The sequence below is a fragment of the Mirounga leonina genome, unplaced genomic scaffold (genome assembly GCF_011800145.1).
Source record: "Mirounga leonina isolate KUSES-001 unplaced genomic scaffold, KU_Mleo_1.0 Mir_93, whole genome shotgun sequence".
NCBI classification, from domain to species: Eukaryota; Metazoa; Chordata; class Mammalia; order Carnivora; family Phocidae; genus Mirounga; species Mirounga leonina.
Window position 1 is genome coordinate 10,365,329 of NW_023270854.1, and position 20,779 is coordinate 10,386,107.

Sequence of the window (20,779 nt, forward strand, 5' to 3'; positions counted from 1 at the left end):
CTCCTCCCTGGGGAGTAGGGGGAGTGTCCCTGGATTCTGCCGCTTGTTGGGTCCCTGCTGGAGGACCAGTGGCCCGACTATACCCTGGATCACGGTTTATGGCAACCCCGAGCTGAGAGCCCACACCTTGGCTCCATTTCTGCAGCTGGCTTCCCCACTCCAATATCTGGGAGTTCTGCCGCACACAGGCAGCCCCGGTCTTTCTGTGACCCCGAGGGCCCTGAGACCACACTGTCCCGTGAGGGTTCCACCCCCCCGCTTAGCTACTGGAGCAATGTCCATCAGCGGAGCAGACTTCTGAAAGTTCCGATTTTGTGCTCCGCGGCTCTATCATTTGCCAGTAGTGGCCAATGGAGGCCCCCTCCCCCGCCTTCTATCCTCCCAAATATCACCTCGGATTCACTTCTCCTCACGTCCTACTTTCCAGAAAGTGGTCGCTTTTCTGTTCAGAGAGTTGTTGCTATTCTTTTCTTCACACTCCTGTTGAGTTTGTAGGTGTTCAGAATCGTTTGATCCCTATCTAGCTGAATTCCTGGGACCAGATGAAATTTAGGTCTCCTACTCCTCCGCCATCTTGCTGGCAGTGCCCTTTTCAGTTAATTCTAATTTGAATAAGGTGAGTAAGTCATTTCCTAGAAATTGAGGGCCTGAATCAACCAAGTTATTGTTTACTTTACACTTAGGTAAAGAACAAGGGATTCTCTTCATGCATAATAAAAATTTTAAAGTAGAAAAGTATAACCATCTCCAGCATAAAATAATAGTTTTGTCATGTTTGCTCATGTTTTAAAATAATAATTATTACTACAATTGTCAAATAAAGTGTTTTTGCATAGCAGCTGAAATGCTTTAATATTTTAACCAGTTCATATGAATTGAGTACTATGTGATTCTGTGATACTATGTTATAAATGTTTTAAATTTTGCATTGATTCTACACACACACACACACACACACACATACACACACACAATGGACTGTATGACTTTAAATTTTTTTCCATTCACTAAGATTTAGGTCTTTAAAAAGTCATGTTTATATTATGCCTTTTTCAATACAAAATTATATTTTCCACACCATTTAGCAGTGGTGCTTACTAAATATTGCTTTAGATGGTAGAATACATTTATAGCTATTATAGTTATAAAGAATATGTACTGAAAGCAATTGATAATTAGAGAAAGGAACATTTAGATGATATATTTGACTAGATAGTATGTAGCTACTAATACAATATCAGCAAAAAAAAAATGTCAAATAGAGTGCAACTGTGTCTTTATTTACTGTAGTAAGCAGTAGCTAAAAAGATTTTCAACAAGTGAAAAACAAAATAATATATGCATAATGGAAATTGAAGACCGAATAAATAATTTTGTAATAAGTTCTTGGGACAGTAGAATGCATTGTTGCTAAGAAGAAAAAATATTTTTCCTTTTCTTGTTTCTATGGTGATATATAAATTCAATTTATCAGATATCACTTATGTGATGAGAATAATTAACTGATAGGGTTTCATATTTATCCAAACAATGTTTTGGGGGAAAATGCTTCACTTTGCTATGATTGTGGAAATACTCACTCTTTACCTACACGGTAACTGGTGATTTTGTCAAACTGCCGTGATTTATTTCCTGGATCAAGAAATCTCCAAAAGTGGGGTGCCTGGGTGGCTCAGTCAGTGAAGCATCTGACTCTTGATTTTGGCTGAGCTCATGATCTCAGAGTTATGGGATTGAGCACCACGTCAGGCTCCATGCTTAGTGGGGAGTCTCCTTGAGATTCTCTCTCCCTCTCCCTCTTCCTTTGCCCCTCCCCCCACTAACACTTTCTCTAAGATAAATAAGTAAATCTTTTTTAAAAAAAGAAAGAGAAAGAAATCTCCAAAAGTGTGCCTTATTCATCATCCTTTGAAGTTTTTACTTTCCTAAATTTGTTGTATATTTTTAGGATTGAAAGTCATTACTTATTGGTTCTATACTATCTGAAAGCTATGAATTCATTAGGATTAAACTGATAATAAAAGAAATTTGTGATATATATTATATTTTCTAATTGGTGGATCAGTGGTATATCTACATGAATTATAATTTAGTCATCAACCTGTATAGAATTCACACACACACACACACACACAGAGCATGAGCCTTGAAATAAATGAAGTGTTCTTTCTACTTGTTTATTTTTTTTAAATTTTATTTATTTATTTAAGAGAGAGCATGAGCAGTGGGGTAGAGGGAGAAGCAGGCTTCCCACTGAGCAGGGAGCCGGACAAGGGCTTGATCACAACCTGAGCCAAAGGCAGACACCCAACAGACTGAGCCACCCAGGTGCCCCTTTCTATTTGTTTAGACACAATTTTTGTTTGGGTGTATAATGCAACTTTGATTACTTCCAGTCATAAAAATTAAAAATGAATCAGATTCAACTAATTATAAAGATAAAATATACTTAGGATCAATTAAAACCAAATCTACTTTCATAAAACATGATACAGTGATCCAAATCATGGTAATTCCTCAACTCAATTTATATAGATCTAATATCCTAATGCCAAAAAAGATAGTGTAGGAATGATTTGTTATTTGGTGTTGTGAAATAAGAGAGCCCTTGGCTTCGCCCACTGCATCGCATGTGCACTTGACTTTTCAAAGTTTCCTCTATGGCACTCAACTCAAACGTGTGGTTATAGGCTCTGGATTTGAAATTGGGAGTAGAAATTTACAGGACTGGACATACAAGTGTCCACCCATAATAATTCAATTCATTTTCCTGAACTAAATAAGTTGAATTGAATCTATAAGGTAATTATTAGGAGGTTAGGATTTAACCACTGGGTTAGTGGGTAAGAGAAGGAAGAAATATAATTATTAGTACTATTGGAGATTTAGGTATATCTATGTTTTAATATTCAGAATATCAACATTAAAAAAGATTAATATTTGAAATCACAAGGAAAAATTAAACTCAGTATGAAAGATTTTAAGTATTTGCTTTAAAATTCATGAGGGGGCTGCCTAGTTGGCCCAGTTCAATTAAGTGTCCAGCTCTTGATTTCAGTTCAGGTCATGATCTCAGGGTTGTGAGATGAAGCCCTGTGTGAGCCCTGCGCTCAACCGGGAGTTGGCTTCTCTCTCTCTCTTTCTCTTTCCCTCTGCCACTCTCCCCTGCTCATGCTCTCTCTCTCTCTCTAAAATAAATAAATAAAATCTTTAAAAATAAATAAATAAATAAATAAATAAATAAATAAATAAATAAATAGTGAGCAAATGGCCGAATAATTAATTCAGTACCTAAAACTGTGGATCAAATATCCTAGAAAAATCAAGACTGGGTTAATCAAGCAAAACCAAAGCTTGACATATACACAGGAAGGAATAGCTGAATTATACAGGTTATGGAGATTTTTACCCTATTTAACTAGCCTTAATATCTTAACTTGGAAATGGCTTAACTTGGACTGTTGTCTGGAATAATGTTTTTGAAACTAATACGCAAATGAACTTGTCCCTGGGCACATCATATTTCTCCCCAACTCTGACCCTATTCAACTTCTTGTATTTTTTCAGGTTAGGTATTTTTATCTCTTTTATTACTGTGACAAGACTATTCCAGTTAATATCTATAACTGGCCTTTGTGACTCCTTTTTTTCATTAGTTTATATAGGCTCACTTTGATCTTCTTCTCTTTTTAAATGGACGTTAATAATTAGTTTTTCACAGAATTACAAAGAAAATTAACAAGAGAAAACATGAAGTGTATATTATGGTTCCAGGAATATAGTTGGGAGTTTTATTAGGGTGCTAGACTATGTAGCCAAGTAACTACCCACTTGTCAGTAACCTCATACCACAAATATTTAATGAAAGTCATGAGGGTACAATATTGAGTTCCATACAATTGCCAGTGCTTTAAGCTTGATTGAGCTTCTAGTGTCTCATAGCTAGAATATCTGATTGCCAAAAGAAGGGAGGGATAAAGACAAGGCCTTTCACTGCTCCATTTCTGAAGTGAAAGCCATCAATTACTTATGAATGGTTAAGAAACTAATCACATAACCCTGCAAAATTGTAGGAATGATATTGATAAACAATAGTATGTCTCCCATAGGGATTAAAAGATGTTAGTTATTTTTATTACTCTCTGATGTCTCCTCCCTGCCATTTCAGTTTACTAATCATCCAGAGGTTAGGGATGGATTATGAAATCCTGAAGAATTAAAGGCAAGCTTTTCTTAGAGCAATGGGGTGAAAGGGAAGATATCATGACAACAATGACAATTCTTTGTGTGGAATCACCGAGTGCTCACTTAGAACCTTTGCCTATAAGTTTTGCAGGTAGCTACCTCAGTATTTCTAAACCTACCTTTGACATTCCGTACACAATCTCTCTTGAAATCCTGTTGGCCATTATGTTTTGTTAGTGCTTTTTCTGTGTTATTTATTGATCCTCTTACTTGTACTACCTCACATTAGTCTGAGTGCTGGCATACATAGGCACCTTGAAGTGAGTGATAGTCATGGGCCCAAGGCAGTAGATCCAGAGAAGAAAAATTTCAATGTCTGGAATTGCAGATGTTTTTAAGCACTGATTATAAGATTCAAAATACTTAATTAAAGGCTAAAATAATATTAAATGGTTAAAATAAAACTGATTGAAGTAAAAAATATATATCTATAAAATTAAATATAAAGGCAGACATGAAGTTGGGAATTAATATAACCGACAATAGAGATATCCCAAGATATTTCAGCTGAAACAGTTCAACAACCTAACATTTCCCAGCATTAATATACTTGCTTTTGTGTTTAAGTAGACAAGGTTTTAAATAGGTTTACACAAATATACAGTACCTTTTTTTTGGAATGAATATTGAGGCAGTGTCTGTAATATTAAAAAATTAGACTTAGAGGTGTAGTCTATAACCTGTCACCAACCACCCATGCTGCTGCTCTAACAGTCATTATAAAGGGACTTGATAAAAGAGGAGTGTTAATACACATTTCAAAGCCTCCATTTTTGTCTTTCGATAAATATATAACTCCTTGAATTAAGAGAGAAAAGAATCTCTAAATACTTCCCCTGTAATAGTTTAACCAATCACAGCCCCAAGAACTGCATTTTACTCTGTTTCACACTGAAGTTTTATAAAATTTGCTTGCTTCACACATTTGGATCTTGATATCAAAAGTTAGACATGCTTATTTAAATGGAGAACAAACTGAGGCTTGCTGGAGGGGCGGTGGGTAGGGCACGGACTAGATGGGGGGTGGGTATTAAGGAGGGCACTTGTGATGAACACTGGGTGTTATTGTTAAGTGATGAATGATGAATCTCCAAATTCTACTTCTGAAACCAATACTACACTACATGTTAACTAACTAGAATTTAAACAAAAGCTTAAGAAAATAAATTGACGAAGAGAAATGTTTTATCTTATTTTTAAGTAGCATTTTAGAAACCATGATTTTGAGAGTTTTCTTTTTTCCCCTAAGCTTTAGAACTTCCTGACCATTGCAAATTATTAGTCTTTTGATATATCATTTTGACCAAGCCACTCACAGTTTTTTAAAGATGGAGACATTATAATAATTGCCATCTGTTTTTCTCTATGAGAAGCTGACTTAGTTGAGCTTAGTTTTAGCTTTCCACAAGTCTTCCAGAATACATTATATTTTTATAAGTTTTCACAGATGGAATAGTTATCTTTATGTAACCAAGAAGAGGTCATAGAAAAGACAATTCATAATTAGATTCAGTTACAAACTGTATAAGTACATAGATTATTATATTTTTCATCCCTTCAGTCATAATTAGTCTTTTTTGAAACCATAATCGTTCTGAGTCACACTGGGATCATTTTCAGCCTATATGTGTCCATGCAATATCACATATTATTTCAAGCATGACAATATTTATTTGTCATAGTCACATAGCCATGCTTAGAAAAAAAAGATGACATTCAAATCATTTGAAAATACACGTAGAACACATGCATTAGGGTCCATATATCCTACTTTTTTTGCAATAGTCACTCATAAAGTCTTTTTAATATGTGTGTGTTGTTTGAAGAAATAACAGTAGCTGACTATTTCAAAGTTTAGAAATAAATCATTAGATTTTTCCCATGCACTTATAGGTAGCTATTTTTGTGTAGTTAAGAACACTTAAACAACACTTAATGTTTCTCAGACAATATCTAGGCATATTAACTCATTTAATTAACTCCATGGGATAGGCACTAGAGTTAAACTCATTTTCCAAATGAGATGAGTAGGTACCCAGAGGTTAAACCTTTGTCAAGTAATATAGCAGTGGTTGGCAAGGCTGGTACAGTCATTCAGTTCTTCCTTGACCCCGCACTCCACCAAGCTGCCTGTGAAACAAATTTGTGAGACAAATTTGGGAACAAATTCTCAACAAATTTGGGAGAACAATGCCAGAGGCAGTCAGGAGTGATCTCTTGATCTTCACTATAGTACTAAATAAACTTTTCTATCGTAAAATAGTTTAAAAATTTATTAAATAGTCATGTGTAGACATGTATTGAATATTAACACATGTAACACACATGAGGAAAATTTTAATTCATTTATAATTTGATGCAGACACAATTTCTATCTGCATTGGAGGGCATAGTCTTTCAGGCCTTCTTTTCTGCACTTGTCAACATATTTTTTTCCTAAATTAATGGAATCATTTTCTTTGTATGTATTTCTTTCACCTAACAAAGTGTTACAGCCATATTTCTATATCATTAAATGACTTTAGAGCACCACACTTAATGGCCAAATAACATTATGTTAATATGAATTTTGAAATTTATTTTTATTCACTTGTTTCTTTGTTGACTATGAGACCAATTTTTGGTATCTCTCCAAATGAATAGATTTAAAGTACTCAGGGAATTCCCGGTGTTTTTAAATTATGCAATAAAACTAAAAGCATGGATAAATATATGTGGATTTACCTCCAGGAATAATGAAGTGATATTAGGATACTTCTTTAGATATTAGAAATAAAGTATTGCTTTCTTTTTCTTTTTTTTTGTTTTTTTTTGTGGGGTCTTTTTGCTTTATTTTTCTATGTTATATATTTTCACAAGAACATTAAGAAAAAGAAAATTTGCTAAAGAAAATATTTTCCAGGTTTGACTGCAATCACACAAGAAAAATAAGTGTAAGAAATACTGTGTTGACATGCAATGTCCAAATTAAAATCATTACTAACATGGCAAAGATATAATGAAGTCCTATGCAGATTAATTGCATTGGCAACATATAATGAAGGATACAGTCCAAAAAGTGTTTTAGGTGAATCTTCAGTACAGAGGCTTCTAGTGATTTAGTTTAGAAATAATGAGAAATCATGTTCTGGTAACTTGTGGAGGGTGGAAAAAAGTGGGATACCAGATTTTTTAAAGTGATATTTTGCCAGTGAGTATTTCATCAACTGGAATCTGTCTCTTCTTGTTGGGGAATATTTTCACACTCAGGCTCAATATTGTCAATGCTTAGCACTGAATACAGTGCTCATTAATCCACAGTCCTCTGCACCACTGAGAACAGAGTCCACGATAGCCAGCCCAGGGATGAAATGGCATTTGTCCCCATCTTAGGACATCACACAAGTAGTGAACAGGGAAGGTCCTGCCAAAGTGGGCTTGAGAAGCTCTTGTACAGCCCTCTGACTTTATACTGCTTTAGCTGAAGCACAAGGCTTTTAATTCTGCCAGTAAATATGTAAAGTATATGTTTAATGAGAGTTTATAAATGGGACAAAGAAATATGTTTTACATTCTATGTCTAGAGAAAGAGTTGGCACATGGTTTATTACAAATTTTGGTCCAGAAATATCGTTTCTTCTCACTTATGTATGCAAGCTATATCCACACACATTTCTTTCTATATTTCCTATTAGTGGTTCTGAGAAAGCCATTTAGAAGCCTTTATGGATGGTGTCACTCTATGAAGCTGCCAAGTTTCACTTGATTTTTAAAAAGATCACAAATAGGATTGAGTTTCTATATTTATTCCATCCACATTTTCCTAGCTTCAACTTTTCCTCCCCACAGACACCAAATCCATCATTCTGACTTATTCTTCCCTGTTTTTGACCTCAAGAATCTTTAGAACAGGGGCGCCTGGGTGGCTCAGTCGTTGAGCGTCTGCCTTCGGCTCAGGTCATGGTCCCAGGGTCCTGGGATCGAGCCCCACATCGGGCTCCCTGCTCGGCGGGAAGCCTGCTTCTCCCTCTCCCACTCCCCCTGCTTGTGTTCCCTCTCTCACTGTATCTCTCTCTGTCAAAGAAATAAAATCTTTAAAAAAAAAAAAAAAAAGAATCTTTAGAACAGGGAGAAAGAGGTGTTCTAAAAGGAGATAATAGAAAACATTTTATTATGTCTAGTTTCAAGACTGGTCCAGACGTTCAAATGCAATTTCCATATATTTAGTTAATTTAAATAAGGTGAACTATCAGTGACAGATGCCATGCACTTTTTTAGACATGTACATGTTTTCTTTCTTCAGTAAAGCACAGTGAACACTCCATGCCCTTAAGATTAGATTTCCGGGGCGCCTGGGTGGCTCAGTCATTAAGCGTCTGCCCTCAGCTCAGGTCATGATCCCAGGGTCCTGGGATTGAGCCCCGCATCAGGCTCCCTGCTCCGCGGGGGGCCTGCTTCCCTCTCCCACTCCCCCTGCTTGTGTTCCTTCTCTCGCTGTGTCTCTCTCTGTCAAATAAATAAATAAAATATTAAAAAAAAAAAAAAGATTAGATTTCCAATCTTACTTCCACTGGTAAATAACTATTTGCTACTGGACAGGTCACTTAAAATGTCTTAATAGAAATTTCTTCATATGTAAATGTAATGCTTTAGAGAAAATACAATTTTTAATGCTAAAATTATATGATCCTATTTGAACACAATATTTTATATTTTATAATACTGTTATTCAAATATTAATATTATTTTGTAATTTTGTGTTAACAGCAATGTCACTTAATTTGTATACATTATATATTTTGAAATATATATTTTCAAGATAGGTAATGAAATATAGTTCACTCTACATTTTATTTAATATTTATAAATATGCCTAGTTACTGGCAATGAGATTAAATCTAAACAAATTAACATGAGACACAGTATTAGCATTTTTTTCCATATTGAAATCTTATGCAGGTTTTCATCCATACATTCACCTGACTGGAAAATATCAGCAGGATTGGAGATGTAGGGTGGAAATACCACTGCTTGTTTCTCTAGGGCCCATTTCAGACATACTAATTGATAGCATTTTTCCTTATTAGCCCAGACGGTGCCTGAATATTTCTCAGCCTGGCACTGCACACAGCTTGTCAACACTCTTCAATCAGAAGTGGACCATTACTTGAAACATTTTCCCTTCCCCTAAACGTATGACCATTATAGACAATTTGGCATCTAGAAGAGTATAAACAAAGCCATTAATATTTCATAATTCAGACATACCTATTGCTACCATTTCATTCTTGTATTTTTATATTAAGAGGTTCAAATAAAAGGGTACTCCTATCTGTTTTGTTATGATTTAGGATTGTAAAATAACGATAGTTTAACCTTTAGTTTTAAATTTAATTGTAAAATATTTCAATCATGTACTATATCTGAAAAAAAAAATCTAACATATGGTAGAAAAATCACCCAGATTTAATGAGTGTTATTATTTGACATATTTACTTGAGATTGTTTAGAGGGAGAAAAATGAGACATATTTCTAAACCTCAATCTTTAAACCAATTTCTCCTCCTACTAACATGGTAATTACCATAATAAATTTTGTGTATCATTTTTCTTTTCCTAGACTTACTTTACAGAATTTATGTATGAAAACAGTCTCATATGGCATCATCTTATAATTTTGAAACACTTTATAATTGGTATCATATAGTTCCCTGATCCGTACTTTATTTTTCTATACATATTTTTCAAATTAACCCAATTTATATTTGCCTCACAGTGGACAAATTTGAAAGTTTCTCTAGATATAAAGCAGTAAAAAAGAATAGCTGTTAGTTTATAGATTCAAATAATTTTTAAATATAGTAGATTTGGCCAAACTATTCCTCAAAATAATTGTGCAAATTTTCAATTTCATCAGCATTGTATAAGGGTTTTGCTTGTTTTTTTGTGAGTTCTCATGAATAGCTGATATTAAACTATTTAATGATTTTTGTCCACCATATTGATTTTAAAAATACAGAGTAAATTGTATTTCTGTTGTTTTAATTTATAAGTTTTAAACACAAATGAAGAATAAAATAATAGCTATGCAAATGCTCATGACCTATTTTCAAGAATTAATTATCAAGGCTTTGCCTCAATGGTTTTACCTGAGCTCCTACTGTTTCTGAAATGTTTTTTAAAAAATTCTAGACATCATCTTATTTCCAACATCAACATGTTTCAGTATACATGATCAAAAAAATGGTTTTATATAACCACAAAGAAACTTCTATAACTAACAAAATCCACAATGTTTTTTATCATCTCAAGATACTGAATTATCATATTGGATTTTCACAAATCCATAAAAAATGTAAATATAAAAATAGGTTTGTACAAATTAAGTTCTAGACAACGTCCTTATTTTACACTTGTTCTTTTGTGTTTTAAGTATCTTTTAATCTAAAACAGTATCTTCCCTAAAATCCCTCACTTTTTTTCCTAGATGAATGAAAATATAATCTAAAATTGACACAAATACATTTACCCAACATTATAATTACACTTCACACCACTGTTAGTGATAGTTTTCCATATTTAAGTTTCAAATATTCAACATAAGAATGAAATTCATCTTTAATTCTCACCTCAGTTGAAGTTCTTCATGGCCTTCATTAAGTAAATATATAACAAAGAAAACATCTGCTTGAAGGAACTCAGAGGCACCACAGTGTCCCCATTTATAACAACGTGCTTTCTTAATTAGGTGTTTTTAACGACTCTTTCTAACAAGAGTCAAAGACCTAAAATATCTCTTGGCGGTTGTTCAAAAATTTGTGGAGATTGAAAGTGAGATCATATAGAAAGCTCCTAACAGAAACAGGGACTCTGGCTTTTTGGTTGATTATGTAGTATTCAGCTACATTGTAGACCTGACAAAATTATTTTTCTTCATGAGTCCCAAATAAACAAATCCAATTTGGTTATATGGAGTGCTGTGTCAGTGTGGTAAATGCAGAGCTATTCAATTTTCTCTAAGGGTGAGAATTACTAGTCATTTCAAAGAGAGTTGGTATGATCAGTATCAGTTAAATGGAAAGTTTTACACGTAAAATTCAGTAGTTGAAATTTCTCTTTTTCTATTTCAGTAATAGAAGATATCTTTTATCTCCATCTTATATATTATAAACAGCCATTTTTACCCAGGCACTATATTTTTTGTTATTTATTTTCTAAAAATAGGATCATCTCTTTGTTAAGATGAAAAACATTTATTTTCATATCTTTCATAATATAAAATGGTAAATATCTTGCATGGGCTTTCTGTTCACAGAGTGTTTTATAACATCAATATAACTGATAATTAAATCCCCCAGGTTTCAAACTGAATTGTCATTTTGTCTATTTAATACAAGATAAGATACTATAACTTGGGAAATTGGATTAGGAAACTTATTGCTATTTAGAAAAAGGAGAAAGATCACATTTTTTCCCCCTGGCTTGACTGTTGAGTTTTACCAAGATAGAATGGAAGATGTAAGCAGGTTAAATTAAAGAAAAAATCTATCTCAGTGTCAGCTATCAATCAAGGAGATTGCCAGACCAACTCTTCAACCTTCAGGCAGATTTATGGCTACAGATTAAAATGGACAGTGCTTGAGCGGAAGTTTCTAATTATACCATTCAAATTATTGCTGAGCTACAAAATATAACTAGCTTAATTGGAAGATAAATTAAATGTATATTGTTCCATTTTTATGAATGCAAAAGTTGTACCCTTACGTTAGCAATTATGTGAGAAAATGTTATTTTTAAATGTAAAATTTTGTTTTGTTTCTTGTTCTTTAGGAATATGAAAGATACCTAAGACTTAAATAGATTACAAAGGAACATACAGTTTTGTTTGCAACTACTCTTTCCTCTGAAGAATACCAGTTGGAATCAAAAGAGCAGAATGAATTGTTGCTTATTGCTACCTTTCCTGTTGGGAATTCCTCTCATATGGCCTTGCTTTACAGCAACAGAAATCTCTACAACAGACGAGGTTAAGCACCCAGTGGGTTCTCATTTCAGAGTGAAGCGTGGTTGGATGTGGAACCAGTTTTTTATACCAGAGGAAATGAATAAGACTAATTATCACATTGGCCAGGTACTGATTTTATGAAAGTGTTACAGGAAATAACATTATGTAAATCTAAATGGATGGGTTGAGGAAGTTTTAAGGCATTTGATGAATTCTACATTTTCTCAGTGGAACCCTTAGAAAGCTTCAGACATCAGCCTAATTAATTGTTTCAGATTTTCAAGCACCTAAAATATTTGCAAAACTTGAGGAAGAAGAAAAGCTTTGAATTTCAAATTTCACTTTTTTCTCCCATATGAAAATACTGCCCTCATTTGTCGACATCTGGAAATTTGATGGTGTAATTTTTGGTAATGGATCAAAGCAACCACACTGAGAATAATAACGTTTACCAACAGTATTTAGCCTGATTTTCTATTATGCTCAGTAGGTGTTGATTTACCCATCATTAATTTTTCATGAAGCAGATTAATACCAAACCCTTTTACAGCTAAGTAGCTTCAAGAGCCTACACACTTCATTTGATTATGAAGGATAAAGAATAATTATTTTTACTTTCTTATAAGAATATATATATATATATATATATATATATATATATATATATATATATATATTAAATTTCTTTCATGAGATAGAACATTCCTTACTTATGTTTTTGGTTTTTATTACTGTTCAATTTTCTTTAAACAGAGGTAATTACAATACCGTGTCCTTTTCTGTAAGGATCTTTCTCTAGACGAATGAACTGAAATAAGTTTAACCACCAATTAACTGGCACTAAAATTTAATTGGGCCAAAGGGTGAAGCACTCAAAATTCATTAACTCCGTTTTCCTAGCACTTTCAGGAGAGCGGCAGTGTTAGCGTGATGTCCAGATTCTAAAGGAGTTCATCTATCCCATCCAGCAAATGTATATGTGTATATTCAACCGAAGGTTCAGATTAGGATCTTAGGCAAACAGATTTCAAACATTTGTGTATGTATGTGTGCCTGCTTTGAATCACATCTCACATCTTTTTATTCTCTAAGATGACTGCAGGTAAATCAGAGGCAGGATGACACAAATGAGATCCATAGTTAAGTGTCTGCTAGTTGACTGAGTCTCTGTAGCCACATTTACAGTGAACTCCGCAGAGCCCTATAAGCTCTCCCATCAATGAGCGGGGTCACAGACTAACAGAGGCTGGTGACTTTTAGTGAATAAGGCTCTACAGGGAAGTGCATCAGTACAATCAGAGTAGAGACTACCTCCCTGGCTGACTGTCACATTTTCTGGTTTTTGTTTTTGTGCTCTGGGCACATCTCCTGTTGCCTCCTTTCACATCGTGATTGGTTTTCCCTATTTTTTTCATTCTGTAAAAATACTTATGAAAATAATCTAACAGATGTTTTCCCCTGAAACAATGTCATTAGTCTTAAATAACATACAGGTAACTGGTTTAAGAGAGAGTAAGAATGAATATTTAGGTGTTGTAGTTAAAGAGCTGGTAAAACTAAAATGTAGTTGATGTGTCCAGATCACTTTCTTTTTGAACTGTTTATTAACAGAGATTAAATTTGGAAAACACAATTAAGTAAAAAATTAAAGGCATATTGATTTGCTGAATCAATAGTAACTGACTAATTGAAAAAATATTTTTGAATAGAAATACAGAAAATATAATAATACAGATTTCATAAAATTAAAATGTTTTTAACTTATACATTTTGTGACATTAAGAGGCTGATGTTTAAAAAAATAAGTAAATATATATATTTTTTTTTTCTTAAATCTGAGTCCTTAAAAAGATCAAGCTCACTGATTCATGAAAATTATACTGTGTATATATACTTGGAATACATTTATTCATTACTAAATTTGATTTATCATCATTCTGATATTGAATCATATTTTCAAACTGTATCAAAATGATATTTGAAAAACATAGCCATACCTTACTTTCATTTGATATACTTATTGGAAAGGACATTTGTTTCCCTAAATTTCTTATTAGTAAGTCATGGAAACTTCCTTTTTATCTTATGAGTAATGAAGAGCTATCAAATTAAAAGAGCTATAACACTTTTATTATCTCTTTATTATTATCCCCAATCTGTTTCTTTCAATGAATAGCAGTGTTATTCAACACATTATTAAAATTATTAAAATTAATTGCTTTAGATATCTTCAGATATTCTACCCAATCACAGAGAAATGTATTAATTAGTCATTTTACCTTGAACTATCAGAACAGTTATGAATTTGTTTAAGATGTATTTCTTTGGTTAGCTTTGTAAATTTTCGGAGAAGCTCTTACTTTGAAGAAGGACATATTCATAAATGATGACTCAAGAAAACTATGGATTCACAATAATTAGGGGATTATGGCATACTTCTTCTTTATACGTAAAAATAATTTAGATATGAAAAACCAACCAACCAATGTTACCTATATCATAACAACCCTTGTTTTTATATATAAAATTCACAATTCTATTAACACTATGAATGAACAAATTTGCTTTTGAAAAATAAAAATAATGAGGGCACAAGAAGAAAAGATGTATTTGAGAATTGAGTTGAATATGTTAGAAAGAGTTAGATCTAATTTGGCAAAACTCAGAGCAGTAGGGTCTCTGGGGTCAGACAGACCTGTTGTCTAAATCTATACAAACCTATACAAAAATCATGACTCTTGTGAAAGTTTTAAAAATTTTCAGTCTCTCTTTCTCGGTATAAATGATTATATCAATAATATATATTTCACGATGTTATGAGGATTAATTGGGAAATCATATACAAAGCAACTTATAGATTTTATGGCATGTTACAAATGCCAGCAAGGATGGCTGAGGCTCTCATTATCTTCTCAACATGCTCCCTTATTTTCCTGGTAATATTTTCATGTTTCCTATGTGTTTTTAGCCTAGAGATAGAACATCACTGTTTAGATTTATCTAGAATATTATCTTCCCATCTGTCTCTAGATCCCAATCTAATACAAATATTTGAGATTATGGTTTTAGTGACCAAGAATGTAATCACAGGGTAAACATGAACCAACTTTGTTGTGCATAATTTATGAAAGGTACTTTGTTTTTCAATTATTACAGTGTCTAATTAGAATAATCCATTTAGAGTAATAAAATTTATATAGTGATTTACATTGAAATTTCAGACTCCTCTGCCTGATGATAGAATTTAATCTTAAAATTAATATTTCACCTGATTTAATATACTGTGGGAATTACATGGAGTTATTAACTTGGGGAAAAATTAACAGACATGAAAATAAAATTGTTAAAATTGATTTGTCCATTTAAATATGTCTGGAAACTAAATTATCCCTCTTTGCACTTTCAGCTAAGATCTGATTTAGACAATGGAAACAACTCTTTCCAGTACAAGCTTTTGGGAGCTGGAGCTGGAAGTACTTTTGTCATTGATGAGAGAACAGGTGACATATATGCCGTCCAGAAGCTTGATAGAGAGGAACGATCCCTCTACACTCTAAGAGCCCAGGTAATAGACAGCACTACTGGAAGGGCTGTGGAACCTGAGTCTGAGTTTGTCATCAGAGTTTCGGATATCAATGACAATGAACCAAAATTCCTAGATGAACCTTATGAGGCCATTGTACCAGAGATGTCTCCAGAAGGTATTGCATATTAATTTACATCAAAGATATATTAACAATGACAACAGATTTAAAATTTTGAGCATATGTTTTGGAAGTGAATTATTTAAAGTTCAACACTTGTACTTCCTTCTACAAACATGTTAACTAAAATATTTAAAAAATTAGACTATCATTTACATTTTGTAAACAATGGTAACATATATAAATACATTATTTGTCTTGTTAAAATATCTCGGTATTCAAGGCAAGAAAGAGGGGTTAAACATGTATGCTTTAGGGATGCCTGGGTGGCTCAGTCAGTTAAGCATCTGCCTTCAGCTCAGGTCATGATCCCAGGGTCCTGGGATTGATTCCCTCATTGGGCTCCCTACTCAGCACCGGAGCCTGCTTCTCTCTCTCCCTCTGCCTGCCGCTCCCCCTGCTCGTGCTCTCTCCCTCTCTCCTTCTCTCTCTCTCTCTTTCTGATAAATAAATAAATAAATCTTTAAAAAATTTGTTTTAGTGATTTAAAAATTCTTCAGCTTATTCACTTACTAGTTTCCCCATTATAAAAATGCATTTTCCAGAACAAGATATAATTTTGTATCTTAAAAAAGCACATAAGGTCATCCTGAAAAATATGCATGTTTAAGTGGTAGAAGCCAATTTATAAGACACAATTACTCTATGCATCAAAATCATAGACCATAAAGACTAAAAACAAAACAAAGTGGTTGAAAAGCTCTGTGCAACTGTATTTATTTTCAAAGTTCCTTTCCATTCCAATGCTATTTTTATAAATATTTTAAATGTAATGCATCTAGAAGCAAGTGCTTTCCATAAGATATAAGAACTGAATGCATTGACAATCAGAAATGTCTTTCTAATGGAGAGGAAATTATGGTGTGTCTATGCAAAATTTGTTCACTCATTGAGTCAGAAAGTTTTGATAGCACAATATGTAGTAAAATTAAGTTCATAAAATTTACTTAAGTGTGATAAATTCTATTCCATAATGGTCATTTTAAATTATACTAACATACTTTAAAATTGCTTTACCTAAACATTTGATTTATTAGCCACCAAATCTAAAACTGTATATTCTATTGTATTTTTTCCTGATTCTTGTTTTTTAACATTCCAGGAAACAATTTAAAAACTTCTTTCTACATGTGTTCAGAACATAGGTCTTTACAGCATAAACAAATTTAGCTGTGAATATGTATCAGGACCAATTATCATTAGATGTAAATGACACGTTGATATTTTTCTATTTGGTAGGTAGGCAATGAAACTTTCTTCTTCCCACTCCATACTTCTCCTCCTCATTCACTTCCTCCTTCCACTCCTCCTTCTCTTTCTTAAATAGCATACATTATGGACCTATCATTTACTAGAAGAATTTTTGAAATGTCATTTTGGAGGTAATTGCTAGTATGAAACTTATATTTTAGTTATAACACACAAACAGTAACTATTTTAAATAAGGTGGTATTTGATGTTCTATGTATGAATGTATTAATTATGGGTGAGGTATGATGATGATTGACTGGAGGAAGGGACATTTTAGGAGATGATATTTGAAGTTGATTACAGAGAATCCAGTCATGGCATGTTCTAAGAGTGAAAATTTTAAACATGCCTAGTTTTGTGTGGAAACATGCTTTCCCTTGTCATTGTGTGAACCAGGCTGCCACTCTTAGGGGATTAGAGAAACTGAGCGCTGTGTATGGATAGATTGTGATCAAGGGTCACATTTCAAAGATCATAATATGCAAGAACAGACAAAAGAACATGATTCTGAATGGAGGTTCCATCTCCTGGGTAATGCACAAGAAGCAGGGTTGGTAAAAAGAAAAAAGTGAAATATAAAGCAGCAGATTAAATTCCTAGCAAGTAAAACCTCCTTGGCCAAGTGGACTAAAGTACTGTCCCAGGCTTTCATAGATTTGAATGATCAACCAGTGGAGAATGTTGCCCACATGACAGACTGGGGTCCCCTGCTGGGATACCAGTACCCTAACGGTGTGGAAGCCAGGGGAAACCGCCATTGCCCCAGTTCTGCACTTCAAATTCACATGCTCTGCTTCTGAGAACACTGAGCCCCAACACGCCTGGGAAAAGAGTTATTTACCGGAATTTGCAATGAGATGTTCCACCAGGATGGGTGAGTTACTTCGCACCTCTGGGTGAATGGGAACTATTTGCTCCTCGCTGGGATCCCATTGCCCTGCTTCAGCTGGACCTGTTGAAACAGAATACGCCTGAAATAGAACACTGTGCATTAAAAGAAAGAAGAAGGGCGCCTGGGTGGCTCAGTTGGTTAAGCGACTGCCTTCGGCTCAGGTCATGATCCTGGAGTCCCGGGATCGAGTCCCACGTCGGGCTCCCTGCTCGGCAGGGAGTCTGCTTCTCCCTCTGACCCTCCTCCCTCTCATGCTCTCTGTCTCTCATTGTCTCTGTCTCAAATAAATAAATAAAATCTTTAAAAAATAAATAAATAAATAAATAAAAATAAATAAAAAATAAAAGAAAGAAGAAGGTTTGGGTCCTGGTCTGGAATGTCCCACCCCCAGCTCATCTCCTTACACCTGGTAGTGCTGCCTCCCCTCAGTTAACATGTGGTATGCACAGCCAGGTCAACTTCTTAAAGCTATCACCTTCCCTCTCCCCAAGGCCGGGTGGGCATATTGTTTCCTGCTAGTTTAATCATTTGGCTGCCTTGTTTGTTCCCTCCATTGGCCTTGAGGACGTTAGGACACATAGAAGCCCTTGCCAAATTCACCCAGCAAGACTTGAATGATAGCAAGCAAAGTCTGCCCTTAATTGGACACTGAAATGTCTCTGATGATAAAAGCTGCCCTCTGAAGTAAAACAGCCTTGGACACTTAAAGCCTCACAAGGAGGCGCCTTTGCCAATATTCAAACAAATGATATGTGTTCATACCTCATGACTCTGTCAGTGTGTCATCTTTATTAAATCACATGAAGATACAAGTGATCTGACCCCCAGCTTAGGGGACTTACTAAATGAGTGGTTCAGATCATGGGATTCTTGGTGGAAACAGTTGTCACTGATTGGGAAATTATTGTCTTAATCTGTATTTTTCTTGTATGTGTCAGTATTACCTGCCTTCAGGGCAGCCAGATAGCTACCAGATGAGCCACCTCCATGCTAGTGAAGCCCTTTACTGCCGGCTCAGGCCACATTATAGTAGAGAGGAACATATAAGATTGTAAGAACAGGTCGCGAGGTTGTAGAACGTTGGGGGTGGTCATTGAGAGGATGTGACTGCCAGTCGAACTGTGTGCTGGGCCTGGGAAATTGGAGACTCCTCAGCCCCTCCCCTGTCCTTGGAATGTGGGTTCCACTAGCCTGGTTCCTCTCCCTGCAGCTGCCGCAAGCACCCAGACTTGACATAGAGATGTGGTGTTGAGACTATCTGGATGGTATATGTGACAGAAGATACGTAAGGCCTCCGTAACTTTCAAGACTTGGTTGGAAGATCCAGAAAACTACTGGTCTTACAGCCACCCAGAACAAGCCTCATAAATAAGTTCTCCTGCTCAATACAACTACCACCTACCAATCTAGAGTGGTCTGCCTCTTCCTTTGGTTTCCTCCTGTCCTCCTTTTGAGGGGCCAGTTTCAGGTTATAGCCAGGAAGATTGGGAAGATTTTATGAACTAATAGTGATCAGATCTCCAGTTTTACCCAGGACAGCCCTGCTTAATCCTATTTTTGAGGGGATTTTGTCCAGAAAGCATTTGGTCCTGATTTTTTATTTTTTTAAATATTATTAGTAGGTGCATTATAGTAAGCCAGAGTGAATTTGGAGGACATCTACTTTGTACTTGCGGCTCTTCCATGGGGTGTGAGAAGTAGTGTATGAGACATATGGGCATTGAATAAAATGTCTCCTTTTAAGTCATGATTAAATCTGAAAGAGGGCTAGTGATAACCCAGGGCACTGTTCAGAAAAACAAAATTAAGCTAAGAAACTGATTAAATAGTGCAAATACATGTGAAAAATATCTATCTGGTGATGTATTTAATGTTAAATTATCTACATAAAGCATTTTTCATTAATGTACATATATATCATTTGTCCTTTAGAAGTAACTTTATTACTAGCATAATATAAAGAAACTTTAATTTTTGATCCACCAATGTAGTTAAACCAACTTTGTCAGTTTTAGTGAGAGCACAATAAAATGTTGATGAAATGAATGAAGAGGCTAAGCAGGTTGGTTCATAGGGGCATGTACCATGTTTCATACACTGATTGAGTAATGCACCATTAAGGATAACATTCTACTGAATGCCATTTCAATAGAGTAAGAGCAACCAATCCAGGATGGGAAAAAGGAACAAATGAGTATGTCTAACAAACAAAAACAGGGATTTGGGCATTGAGACAATTATCAGGTTATCAATCACCCAATCCTGATTAAGAAGTGTTGGCATTTGTCTTTTTGCTCTGATGTTATACAAAAAATTTCCTATTTTTATGGAAGTTTTATTATTCTGTTATATTTGTGTTATATACCTTTTTTTTTAAAGATTTTATTGATTTATTTGACAGAGAGAGACACAGCGAGAGAGGGAACACAAGCAGGGGCAGTGGGAGAGGGAGAAGGAGAAGCAGGCTTCCCCGCGAACAGGGAGCCTGATGCGGGGCTCGATCCCAGGACCCCGGGATCATGACCTGAGCCGAAGGCAGACGCCCAACCGACTGAGCCACCCAGGTGCCCCGTGTTATATACCTTTCACATCTATATCTACAATTTATTTTAAACTGATTTTTGTGAATGGTGTCAAGCACGTGCCAAATTCTAGATCAAAAGAGAGATAACCAATGGACAGATGTGTAGATGGATGGAGATA

General features: G+C 34.7%; 1 protein-coding gene across 3 annotated transcripts in view; it reads left to right on the top strand.

Moving 5' to 3' along the window:
* Window positions 1–20,779, top strand: part of CDH19 (cadherin 19) — a 104,987-nt gene that overhangs the window by 17,612 nt on the left and 66,596 nt on the right. For all 3 annotated transcript variants that reach the window (XM_034996095.1, XM_034996096.1, XM_034996097.1), the window contains exons 2-3: window positions 12,055–12,355; window positions 15,636–15,930. In XM_034996095.1, the coding sequence (XP_034851986.1) occupies window positions 12,161–12,355; window positions 15,636–15,930 (490 nt within the window). In that variant the 5' untranslated portion in view covers window positions 12,055–12,160. The remainder of the gene's footprint in view (window positions 1–12,054; window positions 12,356–15,635; window positions 15,931–20,779) is intronic.